This window comes from Diabrotica virgifera, chromosome 7 (assembly GCF_917563875.1).
Source record: "Diabrotica virgifera virgifera chromosome 7, PGI_DIABVI_V3a".
Taxonomy (NCBI): domain Eukaryota; kingdom Metazoa; phylum Arthropoda; class Insecta; order Coleoptera; family Chrysomelidae; genus Diabrotica; species Diabrotica virgifera.
Window position 1 is genome coordinate 228,700,337 of NC_065449.1, and position 20,791 is coordinate 228,721,127.

The window sequence follows — 20,791 nt, forward strand, 5'->3', positions numbered from 1 at the left end:
TATTAAAAATTCGGTAAACGATATTGATTTTGATGCAATCAATATTTTTTATTTATTGTTTCTATATTCTACGTGTGCGTGATCAAGAGTTTGGCCATGAACTTACTAAAGGCAGAATATTTTTATTCGCGTACTTTGCGCGTAGGTTCTTAAATATTCTGGTCTAAGTTGATAGTATCATTAGCTATACGACTGCAGTACGAACGTACAAAGCCTCACCGCCTGATAGCGCTACTATCGCAAGAGAAATTTACATCGATCATTTGAAGAAGGGCAAAACAGTCACAGATTTCTCCTATGCCGAATTATTGGGCCGATTCGACGTGAATTTTAGAAAAAAACAGCCCCATTTGGCGAAGAAAAAAGTGCACCATGATAACGAACCAGCTCACATCTTCGCCGTCGCCACGGACAAATTAGGCTACAAGTGCTGCCCATCCACCGTATTCCACCAGATTTGCTTTCAAGCGAATTCTTTTTGTTTTCTTGAAAAAGTCATTTGCCATTTTTGTTTTTCTTTTGTAGGCTACGGTACGTATCTGATCGCCCTCGTACAAACCATTAAATTTACAAACAATTTCTTAACCAAATTATTATGCTTATGGTGCTTGTTCTTATCTATTATTTTCTCCCGAGTTTGTCCGTTTGTCATATGTGTACCTAGAAGTTGTCGATTCCATCTTGTCCTTTCCGTTTTACCTGATTGATAGTTCCTCTGATTTTATACAAATCTAGTGGACCATTTCGCCGCCGATTTGAGAAAAACCTCTCGGCTGTGGATGTATGTACCATAAAAAGTACATCAGAAAAATAACAAAAATCGTACATATTGTTATTAGGTTTTATTATTAAGTATCAAACCACCCTCGTTTTTTGACAAAGAATGTGACTTACAAATCTTAAGTTGTTACTATGGCCAATCTCTTTTAGGGTAAGTGTGCAACAATATTAGATTTTGATAATCTACTTACCATAAAAATTATCGTTGACTGTCCAAGTAAATGGTTAAATGAAACAAAAAAGCGTTAGTAATCAATGAGCATCGCTAATACTTATACTTACAAAAATAGACATTTGTACAAATATCAAGCAATTAAGGTATTAATGAAATGCAGAAGTTAAAATGTTAAATTTTTATATTAAATAAACTTTAGAGTAGGACTTTTTAGGGGTCTATACGTAGTTGGTATATTATAGAAGCTTATTAGAGCATTATACCAAGCGAAGTCATGCGATAAACTATTAACAAAGTACAAAAAGTTATTAGAAAATGAAATACATAGCCACTTTCCTTAAGATAATAAATTATCTGATATTTCCATTCATTCGAAAAACTTAAACATACCTTTAAAGCATTTTTAGTTACTTTATATTTATAAACAATTTCTCAATAAAATTAAAATTATTAAAAATTTGAGGCGGACACAAGTCATTTTCACAAATCGAACTCTGGACAAGAAATTAACATGGAAATCTCTAATCCAGGCCAAGTAAACCCAGATTAACATTAAAATAAGACAAATGAACTGCCTCATAGGTCGAAATTCAAAGTTGCCCATAGAAAATACGCTGTTCCTGTAAAAATGTATAATAAAACCGATTTGGACTTATGGTATCCAGCTTTGGGTTTGCTTAAGGATATTAAACATTAAGATAATACAAAGAGTTCAGTCAAAAATATTAAAAATGATCAACGCTGGTTTGTAAACAATAAAATCCTACACGATGACTCAGCTATACAACTTTGGTAGAGGAAGAAATCCAAAAAAATATCAAGAAGTTATCTTGATAGACTGAGGGGATTGAATTGTGACATGAACAATATTAAAAATGTCTCAAACGTTCCATACGTTTGCCTCACATTGTCTAGTAGTCTAGTTTATAGTTTATAATATTTTCACATTTTCAAAGACTATCATTAACTACTTATCATTGTCGAAAGTAGACACAATCATTCTGGAAATTAAAAGTCATTATGTAAGAGATGACTACTAGAAGACAAAGAAAATTAATGGTAACAGCCACAGACTACAATGAATTTTGACTTAGTTAAAGCAAGCATATTACAGACGTTTAAATACAAGCATTAATGATTTAGTAAGGAAAAGGGGGACTGAAAATTACCTACCTATATACATTGTACATTTGTATATTATATAATTATATACACTTGGCTTACCTGACGATGCATATTCTCCTGGATGAACCCATCCACCTAAAATATAATATTGCTAATATAGTTCATTTTAATATATAACTCATCGGCTTATTGTAAAATTGTAGACTGATGAAGAGAGTAATTTTTCACTCTTTATATAAGTATATTCTCATTTTCTTTTTTTTTTTTCTATAATGTCTATCATTTTTTCTTTTCACTAGTTATTGATCGATTTGAGCAAATTGATTTATTTTTGGTAAAATTAATAAGTTTTAGTTATAATTTGGCTTGATAAATATTTCTGTTTATATGAATTCATATTAGTAATACAATATTAAGATTACCTGTAATATCACCACCATCGTCATCTGCATCTACGTCCTAGAAATTAGCAAAATAGTATTTATTTATTACAAGAAACGAAAGAAATTAAAATCAAAAATTACATTAGAAATTACTAAATTTAATAATACACTAAAAATGAGTAGAAATGAACTAAAATTACTCGAAAAAGAAATAAAAATCAAAAGTATATAATCCTAATAAAAACAAGATATATACAATAAATATTTAGTCTGTAATTACGCAAGGGAACAACTTTAGCTGTTGTCTTTTCTCAATATTGTGATAAACCAAATGTTGGAAAATTAATCTTGGAAATATTTTGCAGACAGTGTGGCATCAATCAAGCAGGCTTGTTAGCGTGTATGGATTGTGTTACAAAATTAGGACAAAATTGTATAACAGTAGACAATTAGAAGTAGACCGACCCAATTTTACACAACCTAAAATATGGTTCTTTTCATGAGGATTTTTCAGTGCGTCACAAATGATAGAAAAAAAGGCAAGTCCGTGATAATATACATTTATAACATTTATTCTAACATGACATTTTAGTTAAATCTGACAGTTGTCAAATTTTATTTGCAACTGGGCATAAAAACAAATCAATTGTCTTTATTGCATTTATAAAATGGTATTTTCTTTGATTTGTATAGTCTTATAAATTGTACAGATTATATTCCTAGATATATTATATAATTAGTAAATAAATTTTTTTCTATTATAGCGCCATCTATCGACAACTAGAATAATCACCGAACTAGAATAATTACCAAAGTAATCACCGACGTGCCTTTTTTTCTGTCATACAATTTAATGCGTTAGAAAGAAATCGAAAAACTGTGACGCACTGAAAAATGCTCATGAGAAAAAGCATACTAGATTATTGAAAGACGCTTGCAGTCTCTGAGAAAGGTGACAATATTTTTTGTATCACTGCCTTTTCCAAGAGCAGTTTTAGTGTGGGTGGTATGTTATACATTTTGTGTTGCACTTCATCGCAGTGACATTGCAATTTACAATGTTTTACCGTATCATTACTAAGCTGAGGCTGTTTCCTATAAGTCGTGCTTTTAGTATGGCAAACAGCTCAGCGGAAAAAGGTTGTTGTAGATAAAAGTAATTTGTAGACTGCTGTGTAATCTGATGAGTAGATTGCTGCACCAGTTTCGTCTTAATTTTTGGAGGCATCGGTGTAAACTTTGTAACAGCTACCATATTTGCTTGATAGTTCAAGAAATTCTCGATTGATTTGACTTGTTTGCGTTTCTGATTTGTTTAGGCGCAATAGACAATGTCATTAGACAAAAACAGATGGTCCATAAGAGGACTCAAAAACGAGTGACTTTTCTGAATCCAAAAATAAACACGTAGAGAGAATAAGCAGAGAGAAGACCAGAGAAGAGACGTCAATTAGGATCCTACAGGCGAAGAATCAGCACACCTAGTCTCCGCAGAACATATTGCTACTATAGGAGGATTCAATATCGGTTTGATACAAACGCCTTGGGTACACCAAGACCAGGGTCTAGGAAAATTGGTCGAGAACACTTCGTCGACGGAAAATTAGTCGACAACATTTAGTCGACAAACAGTTGGTCGATTGCACAATTCATCGAATGCACAATTCGTCGGAGAACATTTGTTCTAATGGATTTTTCGTCGACAAACTGTTATTTATCTTTAGGATAAAGGGATTAATGGTAACAAACGACGGATTATTGGTTTTTATTATGTTAACTGGAATATTGTATTATACATATCGCACCCTCAGTGCACGACTGCAGTAACTCAAAATTTTATGAAAATGAAGTAATCGTGGAATTCGATTGTAAACATGCATATCTATCCCCTGTAAAACTTTAGGAACTTTCAAGTGCTTGATGGGCTAAATATTACAAAAACAGTTTAACTATTTTGCGCTTTTGAACACAAATTCCGTACAAAACTGTTGTAACTCTAATGTAACAGAATTACAACAGTTTTGCACGGAACATTGCAACGGATTCGATAACAAGCAATGAAAAAAGTAAGATATTTGTTATTTTAATATCTATATCTGTGGTGTTTAATTTTAATATACAGCGCATCTACGTAATCCATTAACGGCTGAGACAATAAACAAACATTTTCGAGACCAATCTATTCATGTAGATTTTATGTCCTTTGTGTGATATTATATTTATTTTCCATAAGATGTGTGCGATGTCGTTTGACCATTTATTTGTTAGATTGGAATAAAACCACATAAATTAAGACTAATTATTTACGACCAAAAAGTATTTTTTCTCATGAAAGGAAAAACAGTTATCTTAAAACTTGTGTATTGACAATACTGAGAGGTCAAAAATATTTATTCTCAGAAAACTTACCAAAGAACAGCCAAAAATTCAAATAGCCAAAAAGAAAGATTTGGTATACTTATCCCATTCGGGTATGAAACCAGAAGCCCACCATAGTTTTTATAAAAATATTTTGGCACAAGATGATGTACGAGAAGAGGACAACAACTACGGTAAAACCTGTCAGCAACGGCCACTAAAAATGGTGGCCGGTATTGCCAGTTTTTGTAGTCTAGATATACATAATTGGTTTGGGGAATTTTTAAACTGGCCGTTAGTACAGGTGGCCGATGTTGGCAGGTGGCCGGTAACACAGGTTTTACTGTAAAAGTAAATGTGTCTACACTTTTTACAATTTTCTCCGTGCAAAACTGTTGTAACTTTGAAATTCTAATACTAAATGTGTAGTGATTAACAATTTTTTCCGTGCAAAAGTGTTGTAACTTTGAAATTCCTAATTTTTTTTGCATTAATATTATTTTATTTAAATTTCTATTTTTGGGTAATGTAATATAGGCTGAAAAGCATGCAAAATCATAATTAAATGTTAATTTTTCTTAAAACTTGTGTCTTATTTCACCGATATTAGCACGAAAATAAACAAAATCGTCTTTATCTCGAAACTTACTTATTTTGACTTACTGCAGTCTTGCACTGAGGGTGCGATATCTGAATTTATTTTTTTTTTTGGCGGTTTTATTAATTTTTTTTTCTAAATTTTAATTATTTTTAAATTCATTGAAAAAATTGGATGCGGTGGGAGAGTAGAGAGCAAATATAAACCGATATTTTAATTAGTGATCTTGTACCGTTCTTCTTTTTGGTGTCGGCGCACTTGAACGGAGCGAACGGAGCATATCCGGACAAGTCAAATTTGGGGACACTTGCGGACAAGACGAAATATGCGAGATGCTTAGGTAAATAAATTGTTAGGGCATTTCCGTACAATGTTTTCGACTGCAATAATCAATCAATATCAATAAAAAAGTAAAGAAATCGTGAGAATAAACTTCCCTTCACACTTTATCCAAGGCTTAGGACTGGCAATCTATAAAATATTTTTTTTGATATGATACAAAGAAACTAACTTTATATATTGGCGTGTTTCCGCCATGTTTCCCTTTGGGTCTTTGTCGACGAAAAATCCATTCGATCAAATGTTCGTCGACGAATTGTACATTCGATGAATTGAGCATTCGACCAACTGTTTGTCGACCAAATGTTGTCGACGAAGTGTTCTCGACCAACTTTCCGACACCGCCAAGACCAAATAAAGTTATATCGGAATCTGCCTAAGTTTCGAGAACTTCTATAATAGTTAATTGATTGAAGATGTACACTAAGCCGATCGGCTGCAGTACGACCAAAGCATACACAAAATTCTCGATCTGAGTTACAAATTAATTATAAAAAATGTATAATACTTACATGGTAACTTAATTCTTGGTACAAAGTATTTCCACTCCTTTGTTCCTTTTTGGTATTAATACGACTATTATTATTTTGCGTCGGTGCCTGAGGGCTCATCGGAGAAGTTATCACACTCTTATTCTCCAGATTAAGAGAATCAGTCGCTTGCCCCCTCTCAACTTTAAGGACACCGTCCCGTACGTTGTCTAGTTCACTGTGTAAGCTAAGATAGAAAAAAATGGTGGTGTATCGGAAATATTAGAGAGTTATCAAGTAACCCTAGGAGAATACGGTAACGCTATTTTCCTGTATACTTTACATGTTATTTATAACGTTACCGTATTCTCATAGAGTTACTTGATAACTCTCTATTAATACAAATATAATATTATGCATTAATTACAAAATGCAACTCGTCTTTTATTGTGATCCTCAGTCAAAAAAAATTTCTTTACAGCTAAACGATTTTCACATGAAGCTCGAAAGGGGGGGAGGTCCAAAAAAAATTACGAACCATTACAAGGGGGAAGGGGGGATGTAGCCAAAAAGTGACGTTACGTGTATTTAATTTTTCGTCGAATGCATACAAAAATCGAAAGAGGCATTAAAAAAAATCCATTTCTCTTTCATAATATTATACAACCCAGCAACACATTAATTTTCTTTGGTTCCACCCAAATTATCTTAAATGTTAAGATAAAAAATAAGAAGAGCCCTCCATTGCGATTTGTGTTGTTGTGAATGAAGCATGTTTCCACTACGAATACTGACCGGGACTCTGCCACCGGGTCCGATTTTATTTATGAGCTTTTATCTTTACATGTGTTATACCTATTATCTGATGAATTGGTAAAGTCTTATCAGTTATTCTGTTGTTTTGGCACGGAATACGTGCGTAAACAGGGTTGCTAGGTCAGTTTTCAATTCTTCCGTAGTTTTGCTTTTAAAAAAATCAGTAGAAATCAGTAGATTTTTTTGGGCCATGTATAGTTATCAGGATATGATACCCTGGTAATATAATATATTATTTTAATATATACACAGGGTGGTCATTTTATTCGCCTCAGTCTCTGTATAAAAAAAATATGTCAAAAATTGTTCTTAACAAAAATATACTGGGTCATTAACACTGCAATTTATACAGGGTGCAAAAATAATGTGACTTATACAGTGTGCTCCAAAAAAGAGTCGTATATCAAAGTTATATTTTTTTATGGAACAAACACCCTATATTTGATCACACATTTTGAATTGCCCTTAAAAAATAAGCTATACTTTTATAAGGGTTCTTTATACACAGGACTTTACGATTTCTGTATTTCGATTTTTATAAAAATTTAAGGTTTCAGAAAAAAAAAATAAATAAAGAATCGGAGACAAATTTTTTCTTGGATCTTAACAATAGAGTATTTGGCATAATTAAACATATGTTTATTGTTAAAAAAATTATACAGGGTGGTCAAAATATTAGATTACTGTATTAACAAATTCAATTTTTGACAAAAAAACCATAGGCGGACATTTGAATTTTTATTAATTAAATGCGAAACTACAATATTATATTTATTTAATTTATTCACCACAATCAAAATCAACTAAAACCCAAGAAAATTAATATGACTGAATAGGTATTTTGAATACCTTTCAAAGGAGGTATCAGTTGCCATAAGGTCCCATTTCAAATTATCGGTCACAGTGGTTCTGTAACGTCATCCGTCACTATTACGTCACCTGTCATGACTAGTTAAGAAGCTTACGTCCATTTATTTCCTCCCTCCAAATTTCACTATTATAGGTATAACCGTTCAAAAGATATGAGGGAGTACGGACTTTTGACTAGCACTGTATAATAGTCGAGTGATATTTTGTCATTATTTTCTAACGTTTACAATTTTTTATTGCTCGAATAGAAGTACGTCGAGTAAATCTAATGTTTTCACTATCAAGACAAGAACTTACCTAGGAGAGGAATGAGCACTACTCATAGGAGAGGACGGCACACTATCAACAATTTCGGCATTGGCTAGTGATTCAAATCCAAACGAAATTGGTCCCGAACTTCTTCCCACATTCAAGCGATTGGAATTCAGTCGTCCTGAATCGACTCTTTCATTGGCTAATTGTTGACTAGAATGTAATAGTTTCGTTCGTTCCATGTAATCTACATGCGTTTTGAAGAGTTCCGTGTATCTCTCGTGAAGCTTGGCGTATTCCTTTTTCAATTCCCCTTCTCTTTCTTCCAAACGACCAGCGTGTTCCAGGGAATTTTTGTGTTTGAGTTCGAGCATTCGAACGATGCTCTCGAGTGCTTCCAAACGAGTAGACATCTCCTTTCTTTCCCCTGAAAAAAAAAATTATATAAGTTTTTTGTTGAAAATTAATTATTCAAGCAATTATAGTCATTCACATTATTTAACATATTCTGTAAAATAAAATAGAGAAAAAACAAGGCAGGCAGTCAGACGAGAATCAACCCTATTCTGTAACTTTTAACAAATCTAATAGAAATGACCAAGTCGAATCGTAATTACCCGAAATCGGAATGTTTGATATCTATCTCGTCATTTTCGTGTTTGGATTGGTATTCTGTAACTCACATCGTAAGCAAGTTAAATCGAAATCGGCAATTTCTATTTCACGCGGTCAAGCAGGGGTGACAACCCCGCATTGTCAAGCGAAATTAGTGTTCTGTGACCCGTTTGTTACTGGTTCTAAATTTGAAATACGACACCATTGCCATATCTTCAATTTTTCATATTATCACATTGCATACAGTTGCTTTTTTAAAAATAGTTGTGAAATAACAAAAAGGAAAAGTTTTGAAAAGTAAACAATAAAATGTTAGTGTAAATATTGGACACAAAAACCTCAAAAGATGATAAATGGTTTTAAAGACATTCGTTAAAGACAATCGTAATAAAAGTCCGTGTGATGTTTAACAGTTTTAATTAATAAAATAGATAACTAAATTATTGATACTATTCAATTGACGAAATGTAAAAGTGTTTGTGTAATTGCGAGTAAAATTTTACGAGTTCTCACAAAAGAAAGTGTCTTTGAAATAATCGCGTTTATCTACTTAATATATGACCGGCTTGTCAATATATAAGTACGTCTTCAACTTCGTCCTTTCGATTATTGCCAAACACAACGTCTTTTCTCAGAAACTCAAAATCGACTAACTGTATCCATTCCCACACAACCAAAATTCCATTACTGCTAATCTTCGTCTATTCATGGTTTAATTCGTTTTCGTAGGAACTAACCTATTAGTAATAAAAATTGGGTCAAAGGGCTCTACTTTGTTATTTTTATGTCTTAAAAATAAACACAATCTGCTCACTAAACTACCCCTCGAATAGATACGCCCACACATCTGTCCATAAGAGCCTCGCCGACAACCGCTCGTTTCGTGTTTGTAAATACTAATAATTAAAGAAATATTATATACAGGATATCTTAAAAATTTAGATAAAATATTTACAATTCTACATACAATCTTAAGATTTGATTCCAGTTAAAATAACTTATAAACAACTTTTCCCAAAAACGGCGTCTTTTCTATAATTATTTTCTTTTCTATAAGCGTTAATAATTAAGGTGAAACAGTAGCGATCAACAGGTAGCGAACACGCGTTCCAAGATTGCGGCTGTAATTTTGAATATTTTTTTGAGATATTTAGCACACGTATTCGTAATATAATACAGAATGGCGGTACAGAGCCCAATTTAATACAATAAAATACACTTTCTTCAAATAAACTTTTTTATCCGATGCCTAGATTTTGTGTCATTTTGGAACTACTAATGAAATAAAAAATTTTAGTAGTTCCAAAATGACACAAACTCTAGACATCGGATAAAAAAAGTTTATTTGAAGAATGTGTATTTTTTTGTTCTTCTTAATGGCGGTACAGGCTCGTTTTTTTAATATTGTATTTAATTACAGAGTAATTTCCACATATTAATATGTTTCAAATTGGGCTCTGTACCGCCATTCTTTATTATATTACGAATACGTGTGCCAAATATCTCGAAAAAATATTCAAAATTACAGCCGCAATCTTGGAACACGTTTTTGCTACCTGTTGATCGCTACTGTTTCCTCTTAATACAAATACAAGTAAACTGGTATAGTATATTTATCAATCAACGCTATAAGTCTATCTTTATATTTTAAACGTTCTTGTACAATGTATTCTTGTACATTATGCCATTGATTGAAATTGTACAAGAAATTAACAAAAAAATGCTTGGCAACACTGTGACTGGCAAACATTCAGCATTCAGAATCTGAATTTCGGATGACAAATAAATTGTAAGGTTAGGTTTGATGCATACTCGTACATGTCTAAATTAAATATACAATTCCCTAAGTAAATACCACCACAGACTAAAAATTAAGCAGATACAAAAGGTAAAAATACTATAAATAATGATAAATAAGTAGTAATAAAGTATTTTTAGTAGATATAAAATATAAACGTCAAAACAAAATACAATGCGCTTGCGTCAAACACAATTCCGATTATCGAAATCTAATTTAGACAGGGTAAATGGTGTCGAAGTCATTTCTATTCACTATTCCGATTGTAGAGATTCCGAGGGAGTTATGGAATACCGATTTTGATTATTTCTATTCGACTTGGCCACTTCTATTCGATTTTCCTGACTTCTATCATCGAAATGAGTTACAGAATAGGTATGAATATTAACAGTCATCGTTCTCTTTGCCTTATCCCTATGCGGGGTCGGCTTCCCTAATTGCATTTCTCCACACAATTCTATCTTGGGTCATATCAATGTTAATCCCCTTTACCAACATGTCCTGCCTTATCGTTTAATAGACGATAGTATAACAGTAAAAAAACTAGATAGTATTAACAGTAAAAAAAATAGACGATAATATTAACAGTAAAAAACTAAATCATTTTTTAATATATACCAAGGGTTTCGTCTAAATGAAAAGACAAAACCCCAAGCTGTGGGCGGAGTCTCAATAGATCGCAGCGTGGAAGCTGCTCTACCAGGTACAACACCCTGCTTGGTACGTAAGTCGTTTACAGACAATTCTGAGTTCAAAGTAATAAAGAAGGTCTAAAACGGCATTTGACGGTACTAATTTTAAAAATAATTTAAGCTATAAAGAAATTTATTGTATTTCAACCAAAAAATTTTGATATATTTAATTACATGACCAATATCTTCATTGTTGGTGCTTAGTATTAAAATACTAAATACTTACCTTCCGCAGCATCTTCATACTCCAATAACTTCTGTTCTGAAGTCTTCCGTGCTCCTTTTTCCCTTTCATATTGTGTTACAAGTTGTTCATTATCTTCCCTAAGTAGTTCTAACTCAACATCGTGTTCCTACCAAAAAAAAATAGCAATTACATTTAAGGGCCGGTTGTTCGAACGCTAATCAACAATGATCATTATCAAATAATTAATTACTGTCAATGTCAACTTTGTTTGGGTTGTTAAAAAGTCTGTGGAGTCTATAATCAATTAATATAACAATAATTATTAACATAATTAATAATAACTCTCATAATTGTAATTAATTATGTTTTCAGCAACCCAAACAAAGTTGACATTGACAGTTTTGGTGACAGTAATTAAATATTTGATAATGATCATTGTTGATTAGCGTTCGAACAACCGGCTCTTGAGAAGTAAAATGATACGTAGAACAAATATCAAATATCACAGTTTAACTATATAGGAAATTATGTCTCTAGTACATACAAAAGCATTGCAAATTCTCAAGCTTCCTGTGCCTATTATCTTGCCTGATTGTACAAGGTGATTATTCAGTGAAACGGTACGATTTGACAACGCTGCTGACGATAAAATGGAAGAGCCGCGGGCTTGCGACGTAAACGTTGTGAATCTAGAGAGTGGGAAGTGGGAAATTTAATTATCATGGAAGCGTGGTCTTGTGAATAACGCGCATTTGCTGTGAAAGCTTATTACAAAAATGGTGAAAGTTTTGTGCGTGTACAACGAGCATTTCGTTTAAACTACCATTTGCCGCCCCGTTCACAAGACCAAGTTACAATACTGGGGTTAGGAACTCTGAAAGTAATGGTTTAACATCACAAAAAAGAGGTGGCAGTATGAGAACTACTCGCACACCACAGAATATTCTCGCTTCAATATTCTGTGGTGTGTTGAGCAGTTCTGACACTGCCACCTCTTTTTTGTGATGTTGAACCACTACTTTCAAAGTTCCTAACCCAAGTCTTGTAACTTGGTCTTGTGAATGGGGCGGCAAATGATGGTGTAAACGAAATGTTCGTTGTACACGCACAAAACTTTCACCATTTTTGTAATAAGCTTTCACAGGAAATGCGCGTTGTTCATAAGACCACGCCTCCATAATAACTAAACTTCCCACTCTCTAGATTCACCAAGTTTACGTCGCAAGCCTGCGGCTCCTCTATTTTGTCGTCAACAGCGTTGCCAAATCGTACAGTATCACTGAATCACCCTTTATTATTATTCCTTTTTTATTGTCTCACAGGAATTTCGCTGGAAAACGACCTGGGAAGCCATCTACGGTTGTCTTCTCCTGCCGGATCGTGGTGAACGAGGGTTATGATCGGTATACCTTTTCACGGGGATTATGACCATATTTCAGTGCCATTATGAATTAACTAAGCAATAATAATGAGATGGTCTCCCGTTGGTTTCCATATCGCAGTACCACAAACAACGAGTTAAACTGATCCAGTCATGCTTGTTGTAGTCCAGTTTCGAGACCATTTCCTCTGTGTGTTGATCTGGTACTGACGATCGATGGTATCCTTCTGGTGACCTGCTGCTGTCACTTTGAAAATTTCGTATTCAAAAATCTGCTGAAAACGTTATTACTTCAGTTTGGTGCTGAAGAGTAGCTCAATGGGTCAGAAAGGTTATCGGCAGTATATTTAGGGATTGCAGTCATAACTTTAATGGACTATCTTGAAAAGGGTAAAACTATCCAATAACAATAAGTGAATCACCAATATTAATGTGCATTATTAGACAAATTGACGCAGGAACTCAGTGAGAAACGGTCCCATATACAGAAGAAAACTGTTGTTTCTACAAAACAACTCACAAGAGTGTTGGAACAATTCGAACGAATATGTACTCCTATTTTGAAGAGTTTTCAGAATCGTATTAATCGGACGGCATAAAGAAGTTGTAAAATCGCTGGAATTGTTGTATTAAGCTAAAATGAGACTATATAGAATAAAATAATTTTATGGAAAACATGTTTTTCATTACAAAGTAGGTTACTTATCAAACCACTTAGTACAAATTGCTTACTGCCATGCAAATAATGGGTGACCTCATTTCCAACATAAAAATATGGCAACTTTTCGTCTGTAATATAATATACTGTAATTTATTTAGTGGTGGGGAACATTTTCTCAAAAGTGGTGACTAAAAATATTGATATTAATAATTAAAAATAAAAATATGAAATTTAATTTTATCTCCTAATCCTATTGTTTCAATTGTAACTTGGTTATTTATACAGGATATTTATACACCTGTATTAACTTTATTGGGAGATTAGGATTATTTATTAACTATTTATCCACCTTCCAGTGAATCCCATAAAGTATTAAATTTCTTCAAAATTGTAATGGTGGGGGAGCGCAAGCGGGGATTTTTGCAGTTACTCAAGCGCGTCATAAAATCACATGGGGAGAAACCTTGTACCCTGAAATGTACCTCTACACTCTACATACAATACATGGACTCTTAATCCAGGGACGTGCGCTGGGGGCAGTCCGTAAAAAAATCTATCCTTAGAAAAACTCGAAATCGTTAGATTAAGATAAGGTAAATTAAGTACATGAAGAACACTATATATTTCAAAAATCTGACCATTTGAGTGGGGCGTAATGGGTGAGTCACAAAGTTTCACAAAGAAAAAGCGAATATTTCGCGAAATGAACATCAGATCGAAAAACTGAAAAATACGTGTTAAATATAAATATGTATTTCAAAAATATATTGAATGATACCAAACACGACGCCCCCCACCCCCAATAAGAGGTGTTGGGGGTAACTTTAATATTTTAAATAGGAACCCCGCGATATTTCGCGAAATGAACATCACAACGAAAAACTGAAAAATACGTGTTCAATATTTTTCGAAAATCTGTGGAATGACACCAAATACGACCCCAACGAAGGTGGGGTGGGAGGTTACTTTAAAATCTTAAATAGGAGCCCCCGTTTCTTATTCCAGATTTGGATTGCTTACGTAAAAATAAGTAACTTTTATTCGAGACATTTTTTCGAATTACGGCTAGATGGCGCTATAATCGGAAAAAATAATTTTTGGAATTGGAAATTAAATTAAAAAATGGAAAATCCCCACTAAAATGAAAAACTTAACTTTTTTTGGTTTTAGGACGTAATCTTCACAACACAATAGGTCCCCATAACGCTTTTGTAACTGTAAATTTAGCATCCTTGCCTGCCCTACTATTAGCTTTGTAGAGATAAATATAGTTCTTACTTTACAAGAAAGAAATTACGGAATTATTCCGCATACCTATCAGTCATTTCACTGCCAATAAGTTATACAAAATAGGAATTTAAACATTGACCTTGTTTCAGAATACACAAATGTGTAAATAACGATGTATATAGAAATATGCACTTGCTATAATAAGTTCAATTTATTTGTTTACTTGGAAAAATAAAAGATAGTATGGAAAAAATCATTTTATGAAGTGTAAGTATGTTGTAAACAAACAAAATGGCAATTATATTACCCATTCAAATGTTTGGGATAAACTGTAGTGTTATCGATTAATAAAGTCATAATAGTTATTGTTATAAGAACAATTTACATTAAAATATTTATTTACATTTTTTGGTCCAAAAATAATTAATACATCGAATAAATCAGCGAAAAACTAGTCCTGCTCACCAGTGGTGTGGGCACATCAATATTGGATTTCTGGTCAAAAACTAATTCCATCGTAGTTAAATCCAAATATTAGTGATAACATTTTTGTCAGTGACTATAAGGGCGGCAATACATTGAACAGATATCCAATGAATTTTAGAAATAAAAGTCAGATATCGAGCACTGTAATTTATTAATGCCTGGTTGCACCAACAGATCTTGAGCTTAAAACGTGCCTTAAGCTCAGATTACTAAACTTACGCGTTGAACCATTGAGTCTTGGATCAAGATTCAGCTTGCCACAATGGATTTCCACGTGGATTGCATCTTAAACTTCGTCTCGGTTGAGACGTGCTCAGATAAAAATCGAACATTATGGATCTATAAGCTGAGCTGGGCTAAGCTGGAGCTTACGATTTGTTTGTGCAACCAGACATAAATCAAGTATACTTTCGTTCTCAAAGCATCATCAGGGGCATTTCGTCAGAAAGGAAGATATCCCGGAATGTCGTAGACATTGCTTGAAACTAACGATAAAACTAACAAATAACACACACTGGACAAAGAACAAACAAATTAAAATTTAAACGATGCGACTTTATTCGAAGTTGGAGAACCAGATCTTCAACGGTTCTTAATTCTACATGATGTGTCAAGATACACTTAATAATAATTCAAGTCAAACTCCGTCATAGTTATGTTTCTGTAGTGAAATCGACTCTTAAATCATGTTTTCCACACAAGAACCAAGCTATAGTGATGCATGCTGCTGAAAATCTTAAGCTATTCAACTATGTGAAGGCAGTACGTGATGCTATTGGTCTTAAATATATCTCATTTGCATCCCAGAGTATCCAATAATCGTATCTTTGTATACCTAATAAGTTCAGACCTTGTTGATAACCTTTTAAAACCCCATACAATGCTGACAGTTGGGAACTTCATCATGAATGTTCATAGACTAATTTCTCCTACTAAAAGAATAATAGCCTCCAAACATTTCCACTTGTATTCTACGTGATATTGTAAAGAATGCTATCAAAGATCTTGGTTTTCACCTGATTTCTCCAGTTTTTTCTCCATTTTTAAGAACAGGAATACCCAGTGACAAATATTCCCGTATTTTAAGTTTTAGATGACAGATATATATCTTCTTTGTACAAGACAGCTTCGAACTACAACCCTCTTTAGTAATTCCATTTGATAGTAATCCTATCAATTATTGTTGTTGATAGTTTTGTCCTATTAATGAACAAAATAAAACATTTTATCTACAAGCAGACCGGCCACATTGCCTCAAACTGTCCGAACTCGCCCCAAACTCTATAATAACAACCGACCAATCAACAATATTGAAGACCCTAGTATACATTCAACATACAATCAAAATACAAACGGGTACACTCTGAAGTAGAAACTATAATTACAAACTATAGTTTTACCGATAGTAAATAAAGAACTAGTTCTTATATGCCTTCCCGTAAAATAAATATCAAAAAACCAAAAAGGAATAATAGTCCTGTCGCCAGGGGGGGGGGATACAACGGCCTCCTTTATTCAGATGGACTTACCCAAGTTTTTTTACGTATTTTTACCCGTAGAAAAGAATTTTTTGGGTAACAGTTGATCCGGATGTCGATAAGATTGTTATAAACAAAGAACTTGAGGAATTACATAACAACGCTCTTTCGAAAAACAAAACGTTTTTTTTTTGGGTCATTCTAAGCAAAAAATGTTCTTACAAGTTTTTTCGTAGGATGCATAGTTTTCGAGATAAACGCGGTTGAACTTTCAAAAAATCGAAAAATTGCAATTTTTGAACCCGAATTTTGATTGAAAAATAAAATAGCAATTCTTCTTACCGCATTTGAAAGTTCAAGTCAAATTAAACCGGTTTTGATTATTTGCATTGCTAAAAGTTAATTTTTTTATTGTCAAACAAAGCTATAAACAAATAGTGTTTCCCGTGCAAATGCATGCGTTTTAAAGCATGCTACGTAGAAATTCCGTGTTTGTAGGCACGCTTACTCGTTTGATTATAAATGGGAGTTGCATTGAAAACGTCACTCAAGCACTATGTCTTTATAGCTTTGTTTAACAATAAAAAAATTAATTTTTAGCAATGCAAATAATCAAAACCGATAGAATTTGACTTGAACTTTCAAATGCGTAAGCAGAATTGCTATTTTATTTTTTAATCAAAAGTTATTCGGGTTCAAAAATTGCAATTTTTCGATTTTTTGAAAGTTCAACCGCGTTTATCTCGAAAACTATGCATCATACGAAAAAACTTGAAAGAACATTTTTTGCTTAGAATGACCCAAAAAATACAAAAAAATGTTTTGTTTTGTGAAAAATCGCTGTTATGTAATTCCTCAAGTTCTTTGTTTATAACAGGGGTGGCCAAGCTCCTTGATAGTCCGAGCCACTTTTCATAAGTTGAAATTTTTCGCGAGCCGCAATTAAATACGTATTCAAAAAGTACATTATGTAAAGAAGGTACATATTTACAAATTTTTAACAGAAATTTTATTTATTGAAAACAGAAATAAATTTACGAAATATTAAAACTTAATTACATATAGTTTTATTTTCGAACTTGATCTTTGGGATATTTGGGTCATATATATTGGTAATAAAAAATTCACCTTATGAATTACATATGCTCATTTCAAACGAATTCAGAAAAAAATGAAGAGACGATTCAAAATATTTTAAGTCTTGAAATCTATATACTCGTTAATGACTAAGATGTGTAATCCAAATTACAAATTATATCCGTAGCAAGTTAGCAAGAGTTATACAAATCTGTCTGGAGTCGGTTGATTTACTGACTTTTATTTTGCACCACTCTTAATGTTCATTCGTACAGTTTTTGATGTGTCATATCATTTTAAAAGACATTTTGAAACATTATGGCACGATAATAATTTTTTTAAATATAATAACACAAAATTGAAAAGGAACTCGGGTACATTTATCGAGAGCCACAAGTAATCCTTCAAAGAGCCGCATGTGGCTCTCGAGCCGAAGTTTGGCCACCCCTGGTTTATAACAATCTTATCGACATACGAATCAACTGTTACCCAAAAAATTCGTCTTTAGAGGAAAACTGACAGAGCGTGTTGCGACATTATGAGTGAAATAAAAAAATGTAACAGAAAAGGATAAAAACTGAAGACGGAATTCAACCCAACGTGAAAAAGATTAAACGTAAGAAGAGATAGAGAAATTTCTGTCAAAATTTGGTATTTATGACCCTTAAAATAACACCAAATGCTAAAATTTATTAGCCTGTGGATAGTGTGGATGTCTCGTCAGCCGAGTGTATGATCAGTGGCGTGGTAATTTTATGGTCAAACTACGTTTTGTTCTAATTTTTATCATTGTGAGAATTAAAAAAACCAACTAATATTTTTATCTCCACCACTGAGAGCAGTCAACTTTTTGGTTGCCTGTATTCTTCGGGACATATTCGGGACATTTTATCACAAAGTGTAAATATTACTAATTTTACCGTCTTGTAGGGTATCTGCGTTCTCTTTCTTTTCCACTATTATATATATTATATCTCTCTTTGCCGACGTTTAAATTAGGACCCACTTGAATCTCGCTTCAACACGCGCCTCGACCTCGTCGTCAGAATTCCCCATAACGGGTCAAAATACATAAAAAAAACTTGGGTAAGACCATCTGAATAAAGGAGGCCGTTGTACCCCCTGGCGACAGGACTATAAAGGACGGACAAAACGCTTTCACTGAAACTGCAAAACAGTATATGTATTTAGGATATGTATCATCAATCAATCCCCAGAAATCTTTTGAATTCTTCTGACAACTTGATCGCATTTATAGAAAATACTTTCGGTTGTAGCATATTTATATATTTATTTTGAAGCAATAAAATTCACAAATGAATCCCTGTAAACAAATACATTGTGAGTCATGAAAACCATTACGGAAATATGGAAAAAACCAGTATAAATCTGTATTAATCATTTAAATAAATACCAACAAATTTGGGAGTATTTTGACACTTTAGCAAACACTTTTAGAACATATTATACAACTATCTTTTGCTACTTATTATTATTTCTAACCCTCAGAAGCCTTCATTAATAATTCATTAATAATATTGTTTAGACAAATTTAGAATGTAATTAGTATTATGAATAACTTTTCATCTGAACCTACATATACTTTCAATATTCCGTTATCTAATATAAAAACTAATTCACCACTTGAATTTTAATTTAACACTTTTAGGAACTATTAATTGTTTGCATGGATTGTATACAAAAATATTAATCATTTTTTAATTAATAGGCCAGCAAATGACCGTTTTGGAGTGTAATTTTTCTTGTCACCACGGATTTGCTTGAAATTTTGGACTTATACCGTTGGTTGATTTTACTTTGGGGTGAAAGCCACCCCTTCTCGGTGAGTGAAAAAAGCATACGTTCAAAATAAGTCCGGAAATGGATAAACTGACTAATTCTAAGCAACTTTTGTTGTATAGAGTTTCTTCAGTAAGTCAATACTTTTCAAGTTATATGTGAGTGAAAATATTAATTTTTCAACAAACAAAAAACACGCTTTTAGACAGTTTTTCGCAAATGAGTCAAAAAGTAAGGATTTTATCGAAAAAATATTCTTAGCAAAAATTTAGCTTATAAAATAAAACAAAAAAAAAATAAGCACTTTGAACCAGTGAAACTTATAACAGATCATAATAAACAATACATAAATAAGTAAGGTAAATTGTAAAGCGGTAATGATTAAGAGGATCGGTACGTATTTTCGGCTGCAATGCTATTCAAATGGGGATTCATTTTTTTCGAATCCTGAGAAAACTAATAAGTATTTTTGAAAAATTTAAACGCAGAATGAAAGATCACGTTATTAGCGAGGACCGAAAGTCCCTGAGAACTTCTATAATGTTTATTTTAATAAGTTACAGGGGTGAAAAACTAAGAGAAAATTTAGTGTGATTTTTAATTTCAAATATATCATTCAAAGTAAACTTTTTATTTATTCTAAGGGACTTTCGGCCCTCGGTAATAATTTAGTCTTTCATTCTGCGTTTAAATTTTTCAAAAATATTTATTGGTTTTTTCAGGATTCGAAAAAAATAAACACAATGCCGTGGTAATATTTACCAAATCTATCTTTGTCTTACAACGCACTCAGCCGAATATAATATTGTCAGAATATATTGTCAGTCAGACACTGACAATCAGTGACAATTTTAAATATTTGCCATTGCATCGGGAATACAGTAGGAAAAATGAAAGAATACCCATGAACGAACATATAAAACACGCTGTATTTTCCTGTCACCGTGTCACACAAAAAATTGGCCAGCGCAAGTACATGTAATAATTATTATTACATGTACTTGCGCTGGGCAATTTTCTTTGTGACACGGTGACAGGAAAATACAGCGTGATTTATATGTTCGTTCATGGGTATTCTTTCATTTTTTCGACTGTATGTTGAGTTATTGATTAAATATTATTGAAATATAGTGTATTTGATAAATAATTGATTTAAGACGTGAATTTAATAAAAAGTTATTTATTGTGTATTATTTGTGGAAGATCCAAGCAGAGAATAC

The 20,791-nt window shown here is 32.8% G+C and overlaps 1 protein-coding gene across 3 annotated transcripts in view; it reads right to left on the reverse strand.

Moving 5' to 3' along the window:
• Positions 1 to 20,791, reverse strand: part of LOC114344394 (JNK-interacting protein 3) — a 123,841-nt gene that overhangs the window by 95,648 nt on the left and 7,402 nt on the right. For 2 of the 3 annotated variants that reach the window (XM_028295242.2, XM_028295226.2), the window contains exons 2-7: positions 11,498 to 11,624; positions 8,212 to 8,593; positions 6,271 to 6,475; positions 2,503 to 2,539; positions 2,180 to 2,215; positions 972 to 989 (exon numbers count right to left, since the gene is read on the reverse strand). In XM_028295242.2, the coding sequence (XP_028151043.2) occupies positions 972 to 989; positions 2,180 to 2,215; positions 2,503 to 2,539; positions 6,271 to 6,475; positions 8,212 to 8,593; positions 11,498 to 11,624 (805 nt within the window). The remainder of the gene's footprint in view (positions 1 to 971; positions 990 to 2,179; positions 2,216 to 2,502; positions 2,540 to 6,270; positions 6,476 to 8,211; positions 8,594 to 11,497; positions 11,625 to 20,791) is intronic. The other variant, XM_028295233.2, reaches the window with a different exon arrangement.